The sequence below is a fragment of the Atta colombica genome, unplaced genomic scaffold, assembly GCF_001594045.1.
Source record: "Atta colombica isolate Treedump-2 unplaced genomic scaffold, Acol1.0 scaffold41, whole genome shotgun sequence".
Classification (NCBI taxonomy): domain Eukaryota; kingdom Metazoa; phylum Arthropoda; class Insecta; order Hymenoptera; family Formicidae; genus Atta; species Atta colombica.
Genome location: NW_017259520.1, coordinates 1,543,425 through 1,556,195, shown reverse-complemented (window position 1 = coordinate 1,556,195; position 12,771 = coordinate 1,543,425). Strand labels below are relative to the sequence as shown.

Genomic DNA, 12,771 nt, shown 5'->3' with positions numbered 1-12,771 from the left:
GAATATCACGGATTCCTATCTCGCGATGATTGCTTCGCCGACGATGTAAAAAGAAACTATAACCCAAAGATCTCAGGGGAAGCTATTTCACCAAATAAATTGTACCTTCATCAGGAACAATATAAAAGGAGAGAAGGATGAGAAAAAATATTGCTCTTCATTTTATACATCGTAAGTTGCACTTAAGATGCTCAAGACGCTTGGCGTACAATAATTTTTCAACGAAAACATAATTTTGAGGATAAAAATTTCACGGATCATTTAAAGTTATTACGTTAAAATGTCACTGTAAAATAGCATTAACTTTTTTTGAGTACTTAACTCGTCGATCTTGATAACGTCGATTTTGATTGCTTCATAACGAAGAGATTTTTCTTTCGCAAAGTCGAAAATTAATATGCATGCGAGCTGGTCGCTGGTCGTAACTTTTTAATTTAAGATTTTTCTTCGGTGTCCTGACAGTATTAAATCACGTTACCTGAACGTATTTGAATACTTTCTAAAGTGGTGAATATAAAGCGGCGGACGCTTTGTCTAGGAACAATTATACTGTGTCCCGTGAATTGATTAATCGTACAAAATTCGCGACGAGAAAAATCACTTTAGAATCACGTTATAATATTTTATCAATTAAGTTCAGTATACAGCGCCGATCTCTCGACGGATTTATCAAATGTGCGGAAAAGCGGCGCACGCGTTGCTTTACAAATACGTTTAAGCTCTTTCTTCGTAATCGCGAATGACGAATATTTATTGTGCAAACACATGTCTATCGGATAAATTCCGACATTGTTGACAGAAATCTATCAACAAATCGTAATTGTTTTTCGCGAGATACTTTGTACTTGTTCCTGGTTATGATTATAATGTTCTAGTGCTGGTCTTGACGTTGGTTTAATTGCCGTCATAATCATGCGGCGATGCGTGATGATGCATATGGATGTGTGGAGGCAGTTCGACTACGGGTACGGCCAGGTTGCTTCTCTGTAACATAGTTATAGTTGTATAATAGTTGCATGAGTGTAACATCATAGCAATTGCACAGATAACACGCTTGAATGAAATTTACGGAGATCGAAATATTTTAGATAATATTGTAGTTGAGTTTTCTCTACATAATTTTATATAATGTGTGGAATCTCAAATGACTACTCTTATTATTCAAAGTTATTTTATTGTATATATAAATGCAACTCAATTTTTTATAACGTTTAATCTTCGTTGATTATCTGTCGGCAATTTATGGAATTTTTACATTACCATTTCTCAATTTAACTTCAGTAGATAATTGAATTAATTGCTTAAAGCGCTATAATTAAGATTCAATTGGATTCTGTCGATCCTTTAATCTCTTCAGTAAAACCTATATCTTTTACCACTGAATTATTCGTAAGAAAAAATGAAGAGATAATAAATCTCGTACCCATCCTGACGAGAAATAAATCCGCTTGCCAGATACACGTTAATTAAAGAACACTTCAATGCAATTATGAGTTTAATGAAAGTGGAGCACAAAAAGCTTACTACTGAATATAAAATATAATTGAATAATGATATGGCGAAGAGGAAGAGAGTTCTCTCTTAAATGAAATTGCGATATATAAAATTGATTTCGGGTAAAAGTTAAGGAACATCAATTCGCTGAAGAGATGATCAAAGACTCATAGAGGTTTACTATAAGTCTGATCTTAAGACTCGATCCAACAAATGAAATGATCGTACAGCATTTTAACAAAAGATATTTTGGATAGGTGTAATACAAATAAAGTTTGTAAAAAAATTTGTACATATTAAGTGTGGGAAAAAGTTCGTGGCGTTTTTCCCGTTAGATGGCATTAAAAAAACGCCACAAACTTTTTCTCATACCTAATATTTTACGTACATTTTATTAGAAAAATGAATAGCCTCATTTAATTCATGTTAATATGTTGAAAAAAATAAGCGTCGCGCGTTGGCATGTTGATTAATAATAATTAATGAGCGAGGCAATCGTTACCTGGGACCTCATCCCATTTACGGGGGTGGCAGTGGGATTGTCCGGCGAGTAGCCGATCACGTGCGTAGAACATTTGTCGCAAGTACGCCGTCGTCGAGACGACGCGCGGCAGCGTAAGGCGCGGCAGAGCTCGCGTGCCATTTCCGAGCAGAGCGACTCTTGCTGATTTGGTGGCTGCTGATGTTGCTGCTGGCACTGTTGTTGCTGCTGCTGTTGTTGCACAGCTTGAGAAATTCCCTGAAGAGAGCCGGAGATAGGCGTCGAAGGGGCTGGAGGCCTTTGCTACATCAGCAGCGCACAACGACGAATTATTTGCATGAATGACTCTTAATTAATAAATTAATTAAAAATTAATGACTTAATTAATAAAAATAAAATTCAGAAAAGGCGCATTAAAATATATCATGATGCGGGAAACATTCTAAAATTAGCGAAAAATATCATTTCTTTGATATTTTTTCAACTATAAACTATTGAATAGATAAAGTAGCCGAAGATAAATAATAATGCTATATTAATTAAATTCAATGTGAAGACTTTGTTTTTTAATAGAATTATTATATATTAAGGCATAGTCACTTCAAAAATCTTAAATTTTAATATTTATAAAATCTTTTTTTGATTTTTTTCAAATATATTTGATACAATAAGAATTATACATGGATATGTGGGGGGGGGGGGCATCCTAAAAGTAAATTTCTTAGGAAAAAAAAACAATTATGAGTAACTTGTGCATTGTAGAGATGTTTCATTGGAATATGTTGGTAATATTTTTTTATTTATTGTCATCTTTATTAAAATCATACATTGAGAGAAAAATGTTTTGTATATTTGTAACTATAATTATATATTACTATATAATTATGATGATTATTATTATAGCAATAATAATCATAATTATAGTAATATGTAATTATAGTTACAAATACCAAACATTTTTCTTTCAGTGTAAATTAGCTGAGTAAATTTGAATATAGATAGACGTCAATACAACGGATCCGAATTACGTATGGTCATTCGATTTGACTACAAAAAATAAAAATGTAATAAATTCAACATTACCTTCAAAGAAAGATTTTTTGAAAGTCTTTTTATTTCATGGCATCTTCATTCAGAAAGACGAACATTTATTGACATAACATTATTGAGAAGTCATCTACTATTATACTGTTCAAATCTTATACTTAAAAAAAATGTGAGTGGTAAAAATTTTGATAGTGACGAAATCAAAGATGAAATCAAAGATGAAAGTGAAATCATCGACTCCGATTTAAGAATTCGTTTTTTCATATCATTGGTATTGAAAAACTGCTGTTATATGTAACAAGTTAATTTATTGCTTAAATTTCAATGGTAATTATATGGAGAAGTAACTTAAAGTTCAAATTAATAAAATAAGTAAATTTTATAATTAATCTATCTTTTACTTTACTTTCTTACGATAAGGAAATTTATTTTTAGGATGCCCTTCTTGTATATAATACTGTTATAATAAATTTATATAATATATAACACTAATAAATTTGTGGAACGTAATTTTTGGAGATATTTTATATCAAATCATACACGATAGAAAATTATCAGGCGATATTTTTTGATACACGTATTATGTGAATGTAACTTTAGTGAACGTGGTTTATATTGAAGCAGACGGATTCATAAGAAGTTCTCTTGATAGTAGAACGGACCTTTTTTCGCAACTGTATTTGGGATACTTGCAGTCGAGCGGCATGCTTCAATGATCGATGAGCTCATGCTGATACGATGAAATCCATGATGTAGCGATGAAACAAAGTTCAGAGAACGTCATGCAACGTTTACGCATACGGGTCACATGCACATCTCTCAAAGTTAATGGTTTTAATAGTTGATAAAAATAAAGCAACAAAAGTAGCTTGAGAATTAAACGCACGCAATCGTGTTTGTCGGATTGCAAGTAGTCGACAAGTAGAGTCGTGCAACGCGAACGTGCTAACGATTTATTGAAATGAATTTCAGCATTGGTTTCTAAGGTTGATGCACTCACCCGTTCCGCCGGTGCATTCCTTTTGGAATTGTAGCAAAATTCGAAAATCGCTATGAGCACGGCGAATGCCAAACCGCACAATAAGACCACGAAAACTCCTCCTAGACACAAAAACATAGGACATTGATGCTCAAACGGATAAGATATTGATGTATAATATTAATAAGAAAGAAATATTTCTGCACATATAAATTAAACAAGTAAATTAAAAAAGTATTTAAATTACACGCTCACATAATTCGAACAATCCATCGTAGAATTTTACTAAAATAGACATATTTACATTTACATCAAGGATATTAATACAATATTATTCATTGATTAAAGAGCGTTGTATCCTTTAAAAAATTTAATAATTTTTCTTAAAAATAATAAACATAGAAGATAATAGGAAATTATTGTGACTATAAGAGGGAAATTCTTTGTGTTATGACTTTACCGAGGAAACTCATGATGCGTATAATTCAGAGTTTACGTGCTATTCTCCGAGAAAGACGCTCACCTATGTTGTCGACGCCTAGAGAGTTGGCTTTATTCTCCTTTCCCTTTTCCGTCCTCATACAGGTATCCTCGGGACTCTTCCACCATTTGTCATACAGAATCTGAATTTCGCCTTTCTCTTGCAATTCCAGAATTGCTAAAGATATCTTATCCCGCCAGGGCGAACCTGCAAAATTTTTCGGGAATCTTAAACGCTATTAAGTAGATAGTAAATCCCACAAGCAATTTACGCGATTCATTTTAACATAATTAATAAATTAAAATTATATTTTTTATTTGCACAATATACTATCGTACAAATAATACAGTTTCATTTTTATTTTATGAAATATAAATCAGAGAAAATAGCTTGAAAATTAAAATGAATATTTATACAAATATCAAATTAAAAAACATTTATTAATTTGTTAAAAAATATCAAAATCTCTTTTTCAATTATCATTCAATAAACTATTATAAATTGAATTGTGAAAAATATGCGAAATTTTTAAATAAAAGTAGATATTGATCAGTGTAATAGTTTACCCATGGGTGTAGCAATTCCATATCCTTTGGTGTCCAATAGACCACCAATTTGCGTGAGATTGCAGTCCCTCTGGACAATGTAATCCAGCATAGTCGACTCCATCAGAAAGGCATAATCGCCGTGAAGGACCCGCTGAATACCTTCTTCGTATGTTGGAACAAATACCGACGGCTTCTTGTTCTCCATAAATCTCCACATCTTTTTGTACGTTTCGACCATTGAGTCCTTGAATCGAAATTCGAAAAGCAGAAAATCAAATTTTATTATCGTCATAATTCAATATCGTAATACTCGTCGTTGCATAAATTTCGCATATTAATTTCAAATATTGTTTTATAATTAACTGCCAACAGAAAAGTTTTTGTAAGCTAGTGTGAAAGATACGATGTGATTAAAATTCTATTCCCGCGTAAGCGGAAGCGATTATCATAATAATTGCAAAATAATTACTTTTGTATCGATTGCGCGGCTGTGTAATGCACGCAATCATCTGATTATTAACAGACTATAAATTGGACATGAACTCACATAATCGTGGAAGTATTAATACATAGGGCTGAATTTACATAGATGGAGTTAAATAAACTGTAGCTTTTGTGCTATTAAACAGCATATCTTTTTAATATTTTTATCATATGATGAAAAGAAAAAAATCATAATCTGAGTTAAATTCAAATTTACAGATTGTAAACACTGTCAAAACGATGGTGATCAAAGGAATGATGATCAATTTCTTGAACTTAAGTAATATTTTATTATTTTTAACTTCTATGCACTGAAAAACAGTCTGGTTGCATTAAAATTTTAATTAAAAATAGATAAATCAGAATTTTCTGATTGAATATTATAATATAGTTGATAGGATCAGAATTTCTGATTGATATGATCAGAATCTATTGATTCAATTAGAAATTGTTATCAATATCGAATATAAATTAATCCATTTCCATGGTTAGTGGTTTTAAAGTAACGTCCATATTGACACATATATGTACTAATAATAGTAAATAATAAACTAAATTTTTGAATTCAAAAATACATCTTTCTTGAGTCAAATTATTTTACTCCATTATTTTAATCAAATTAATTATTATATTAAATTAATTACATTGAGAGATTAGAACTAGTGATGACTTATTAGAAATGATTAAAAATTGGATATAATTTGATATTATAAATTCAACATTGCAGGAGGAAAATTGCAAGATATATTATAGTATCATTATTCTACCTATTCTACTTATTTATATTTCAACTAAATAAAATATTAATCACCCTGAAGAAAGTCATCGTGCTTCCACTATCGAGAGTTCCGTATGCGATATCCGTCTGACTGGCGAGATCTTCGGCGTTCTCTATAGGCGTGATCATTCTTTCCACTGTAAGGAAAGCTGCTAGATTTGCAGTATACGACGAGATGATGATCAGGGTGAAGAACCACCATATACCACCCACGATACGCGTACTCGTAGCCTGATAAAATCATTATCAAGATTCACCGCTTCGATTCAACAATTAAGCTTTATAATTTATTGCTATTAATTTCGTATTAATTTTACTGCTGAACAATGATGTATCATAAAATTGATTGATAAGTGATTTTAATTGCCAATATTAGAATATTACGATATCGTCTTATAATTTGATAGCAGATCTGATAATAATATTTTCAAATTGTAAAAACGTTAATTTCTCATTATGCTGAAAATATATCAATATATATCATAATATATCAATATTCTTTTTTATCTTTTTTTTTTGCGTTTTTTATTGTAACTTTTAGGCTTCCAGGAATTAACACGTTTCATTTTGAATAGGAACTTTTTAGTATTTGAAAATTAATTCAAAAGCTAAAGTTCTGCAAATGAAAGCTGAAAATTTTTCGAATAGGAATGTTCGCGTTGCTTGTTGAGAAAATTATGAAGAATTACGTGAAAGTATCTGAAAATAGGATATTTCATACAGATAATTATTTTAAATAAAGATAACGCGTTTAATTAGAATAGGAATTTAATTAAATAATAATTATCAATGAGAATACATACATTTATAATATCATAAAAAGATCTGACCTTTAAAATAAGAATCTATTATTATGAGAGTTAACTCATGTCTATTACATATAGATAAAAGCAATATAGCAAGATCAATGAATCTGTTTATAAAGTTAATTATGGTAAGATTAATATAATGTTATATAATGTAACAACCTCACAATTTACATATATCACAAGAAGATCTATTTCGCATAATGTTTGCATTTAACTGATGCATAATGTCTATGATATTAAAACGGGAACACGTCGCAAACACAAACCTTGGGATTTAGATCGCTGCCCTGTTGCATGAGAGTTCCAATGGTGAACCAGAAGCTATTCGATAGGGAGAACTGATTCTCGACGATTTCCGTCCCGGGATGACACGGATGGGGATTATTCCATTCGTAGGGGCTAAATCGCGCCACGACGAACATCGTCACTGATACTAAAACGTACGCTGCCAGAACGTACAGCCAGATCTCAATCGCTAACGGATTCATAAAGGAAAAAAGCCGCGCCTGGTGACGGGTCGGTACCTGCAAGCAATTTGAATTTTTTGATATCTTGCTGCTTTTTTTTGATATCTTGCCGCCTTTCATATGATAAAATTCTATCTAAAATATATTAGAAAAATTGATTCTTTTATGCAGTCACCCGCGGAACATTATTCTGTTTTTACTTTGCTTTATTTAATGACATTGTTGTCTAAGTTAAAATTATATGATAATATTAATAATTAAGTAATTAAAATATAATAGAATTTATCGTCGGAAATTTTCTGTTCAATTTGTTTTACTATGTATTCGGTATTTTATTTTAACGATCAGATGTATTTTACTTATTATTTTTTACTTATTATTTTTTACTTATTATTGTACCTATAAAGGAAAAAAAGAGAATATGAAAGGGAATATGAAATATGCATTAGCATTAATTAATTTTGCGTAATATCAGAGAGATATGTGTAATGATGAAGAAATTTTGCGCGAATAATTTAACAATTCTTAATTAGCAATCTTAATTAAACGTAATCTTAATTAAACGTAATATCGTGAAATCAATTATTTTACTTAATGTATCCAAAATTTACTTTGCTTACATTGAGAATATTATCCAATTTTCGCTCAAGCTTTTATAGTTATATTAAACTTTTATATTTAATTAATCTGGATATTTTATACAATGTGCACTTTACAGACTATCAATTATTACTACCAATAATAACCGGAAAAATTTTTCACAATAATTCACTACATATTGGTAATTTATATATAATTAGGTCGAATTTGTCAAATTTAATATATCGTAAATATTGCAAATTAAAAAAAAGGAAATATATATGTAATATTGCAATACATCGATAAAAATACAGTCAAATTTATAGTCAATTAAAATAGCAAACTGTCAGTATATTTGTATGTTGAAATCGATCTTCTCGATTTTTTCACAACACATCGGTAGTTAAATGCATGGTATCAAATTCTTCATTTTGTACAGCTCTGCGGGAGTGGAATTGGTTGATGTAAAATTTAACATTGCTCTCGATAGCAGATGCTGATTCCGAGGAAATAAAAAAAACAATGTAGCAAAAAGCATAGTCATTGTTACTAGTTACAACAAAAAGAAATAATAAAAGATCATTATAAAAGTACGCTGTAGTATGCTATATACATAATAATACATAATAATATATATATATAATATAATATATACATAATAATTCAAGAATGTATAATTCAAATCGTAATAGATCGTAAATATCGAGTGTGGAATCTAGATGGATAAATGATGGGATGATAAAAGATATATAGCTTTGGGAGTAGAAATAGCTACAAATTAATTGCAATAAAACGATGTTTTAATTAGAAAACGAGCTCGCGATCAACGTTGATTGGTGCAATCAACGAAAAGAGGCCGCGCCTTTTGTATTTGCCGGTAGAAAATCTCATTTGAGCAGAAATAAATTTTCAATCCGCATTAAAAGCTAAGCTATCATCGTCAACGCGGCGAGAAAGCCTTCATCGTTAATTAATTTATAAGATAAGAGGTCCACTTATCGAATTTTTCATGCCTCGCCATTATGGTGAAAATGGAACTGTTTCAAGCAATTAATTTATCATATCGTACATTACAATCAATTTTAACTAATATTCATATCGATTATTTAACAGAAGTACTTAAATAGAGAGCTTCCAAGGATTCTGCCAAGTGTAATACGCAGTCTATAATTAATCTTGCAGTGAATCGCGATGAAAGATCACCACATCATTGCCGCTTGACTGCATAATGGTGACTTGCTTAATTATCTTCATTAAGCAGTTGGCTTGTGCTATCGGAACTAAGACGAACAATTTCATTCAAAGTTTGAACGTTGGAAAATACCAAAACGATATAATACAATTGACAATTGTATGTTTATTATTATTATTATTATTATTATTATTACTCACGTCAATTGAAAAATATATAAAACTGAAAGAGAGTTCATGTAGAAAAAAATACACAAATATATATTAATATATAATATTTGGATACAGAAATTTAAAAAGCTTTTTCCTTAAGAATCTAAGAAACTTAAAAACTTTATTTTATCGATTTTCCAAGAAGTACTTTCTAGAATATTAGAATATAAAGAAAGGTTAATGTACTCAAATAAAATGATTCGAAAATATCATAAATTAAAGTATAAACAGCTTAAAGACATTATTGCATCTCTTCAATAACGTTTACAAAGTACATTATATGTATTATAATCAATAAATATTATAATCAGTACCGAGAACAGGTTCATGGCATTCACGTTACGTGCAATAATATTAATGAGAGAATAAATGTTTATTAATTCTCATAAGTAACCGTCTAAACATAGAGATATAAAGATAGTCTGTAATTGACTATCTTTATATCTCAGAAACTATTATACATATATTGCTTAAAATAAAAATTTTAAAAATCAAATAATGTTTTTTATTTAATTTTTCGAAAATTATGTATAATACTTTAAATCACGAATTTTAGGACACCCAATGTATTTGAAAAATATCTTATTAAAGATAATTTTCAAATGTTTTTCAGAAAGTCTTGAAAAAAATTTTTAAAGTGCCAATAATATTTTAATTTAACGCTTTAAAAATGACAGAAATATTTTAGATAGAAATATTTTAGAATATATTGTATGACAGTTTATTCATTTATTATCTTAAATAATATCTATCTTAATTTTAAATAATATCTATTGAAAATTAATAAAAAATGACGTATACACTTTAAAAACTTCTGAGAAAAAAATTCAAAGTAACATTAATAAAGTTTATCGAGTTTTTATTAGAAAGAAAGGATGATTAACTTTATTGGTTTTTTATAGAGAAGTTATGTTACTTCTATTATTTATCGATTGCTCTAATGACATTTTAAAGTGCTGACTCTTTTACTTTATTATTATACAGCAATTTGATTAGATAACAAGACTATAATTCAATATATGTAGATATATCATAGAATAAAAGTCTGTAGTAAAAGTCGAGGGCGAATAAAACAGGAATAAAAGAGTGAAAAAATGAATCGGTACCAAAGATCGAAAATGACCGTAAATTTCGTCGGACCAAACGTCTGATTGGATTTTCCACAGAAAATCGAGAAATTGGAGATGAACGAAGGGAGCGACACAGTCGGCATGATCTCGTCGTCAATCGTGTCGTCGTCGCGAAAATTTTATTACAAAAATTCGAGAAATTAACTTCTCGGTATTATTACGTCGCTCCTTGCGCAATGCCATTATTAACTTCGGAGTAAGCGAATCCATTTCGCTTTCGGAGTAAGCACCACTGCTCGTTACGGTATAAAGTGCAGCTGGTCGAGAGAGAAGTTAACTCAGCATCTCGAATTATTTAGCGCGAATCGGAACTTGAGGAGATTCCGGTACTACCGCTCAAATCGATCGAACGAAATCCATGAATTGGGAGAAACTCTCGGCAGACATTGTGGGAATAATTAAAGTTTCACGAATAATAAGGTGGAATCGAAGAGACAATAGAAATAGAGAAATATAAAGAAATATAGATAGAGAAAAAGGAAGAAGAAAGAGATAGCAGAGAGGGAGTGAAAAAGGGGAGTTAAAATGGTGAAGAAACAGCTCGTCGAAACGAGTTTCGAATTAATTGGCTCTAATTCGACACATCAGCTGATCGATGACATTGTACATTCCGATTATTAAACCATTGCGTACCATCACTTGTGAGCGGTTCTAATTAGTCTGCTTCCCCCTTCTGCGACCTCGCAACACATGCTGCACTGTATTATAAGCGAACATACATACATGTGCTTGATGATGCATTTGCATGTTGGTACATGCAAATGCATCATCAAGCGGCGCGATATTACAGACATAGCACGATCTTGTAACCGAGTCGTATTAATAAAGATTAAATTTGACATAGACACGAAACCATTTTTTTTCCAGCATTTGTTTCATCTGTTTCGCATGTTCAAGCCTTTATTCGAGATTTTTGTCACTTTATAATTATGCAAAGAATTATTTGTACATATTACGTATAAACTCTCAATGAAAATCTTTTACAGAATCTTTTTGATATTTAATAAAATATAACGCTCCAGACTTTGTTTTTTTTTTTATAAATATGTTTTTTATAAATATTACATTAATGATTCAATAAACACAAAATGTTGTGATAAAATTCTTTTATCACCCTGTAGTTACTCAAAAAATTATTTATATGTATTGTACAAACGAAAGTAAATGATACGCATCTGATTTCCATTTAGAGACCATTTAGAACGCAATGTTCGATTAGGTTGAGTTTAACCACTACAGGCAATTACTACTATATATAATATAGTTGATAATAATCTCTTATACGCAAATGGTATTTACATCCAATTATTAATTGGCTATTTTAGCAAAATGTGGAAGCATTATACAAACGTAACCGTTAGCAATAATCCATTCACAGGCAAGTAGATAAGAACTAGTTATGGTCAGCCAGCACCACAACCAAACCGAATTACCGTCGTACGGATGGCATTACTTAGATAAAACATCTCAATTAAAATTACCTTGTTCGCGTTTGTATCAACTTTTTAGAGATTGTGCGCAATTAAAAAAAGAAAAACGTGAAACATGAAAATATCGACAGAGATATGATTCGACGATGCAAAATTTTCATCGACATAACTTTGGATGTAGGCACGTTCGTGTTGGCTGCCAAATAAAAATAGTCTAACAACAACAGATGGAGTATACGACGGTAAAAAACGGCAAATAAGAATAACAGATGCGCTGCGCGGAAAAATACACGAGGGAGGAGAAAGACCAACAAAGCCGGATGCCGGAACCGCCACGGCAACAATGCGGCGGGACGTGGACGAAATAAAAATATGGGCTATCAGAATAACGCCATTTCGCGTGTGAACCGTGAGATTAGAGCGGAGGCTTATACAAGATAACTTTAAATGCTCCGGACGAGCTAAATACAATTGCTACTTTGTAACGTGATAAATTCTCGCGATTTTGCACATCGAAATTACTGTCCGGCGAAACCGACTCTTGCTTACCTTGAACAGGATCGAGATACCCAAATTCATGAATGGCTTTGTGAAATCGATCACCCTCTCGCGCGCGTAGTTGATTGTCATCGAGCCGACAGCGAGATCAGCCCTCTGCGAA

General features: G+C 31.0%; 1 protein-coding gene across 1 annotated transcript in view; it reads right to left on the bottom strand.

The window, feature by feature from the left end:
• Nucleotides 1–834: 834 nt before the first annotated feature.
• The window catches only part of LOC108691157 (glutamate receptor ionotropic, kainate 2-like), a 105,274-nt gene continuing 93,337 nt past the window's right edge, over nucleotides 835–12,771 (bottom strand). The window contains exons 10-17 of the mRNA XM_018198813.1: nucleotides 12,660–12,764; nucleotides 7,367–7,624; nucleotides 6,325–6,522; nucleotides 5,049–5,274; nucleotides 4,525–4,689; nucleotides 4,023–4,123; nucleotides 1,997–2,152; nucleotides 835–984 (exon numbers count right to left, since the gene is read on the bottom strand). Of these exons, the coding sequence (XP_018054302.1) occupies nucleotides 895–984; nucleotides 1,997–2,152; nucleotides 4,023–4,123; nucleotides 4,525–4,689; nucleotides 5,049–5,274; nucleotides 6,325–6,522; nucleotides 7,367–7,624; nucleotides 12,660–12,764 (1,299 nt within the window). The 3' untranslated portion in view covers nucleotides 835–894. The remainder of the gene's footprint in view (nucleotides 985–1,996; nucleotides 2,153–4,022; nucleotides 4,124–4,524; nucleotides 4,690–5,048; nucleotides 5,275–6,324; nucleotides 6,523–7,366; nucleotides 7,625–12,659; nucleotides 12,765–12,771) is intronic.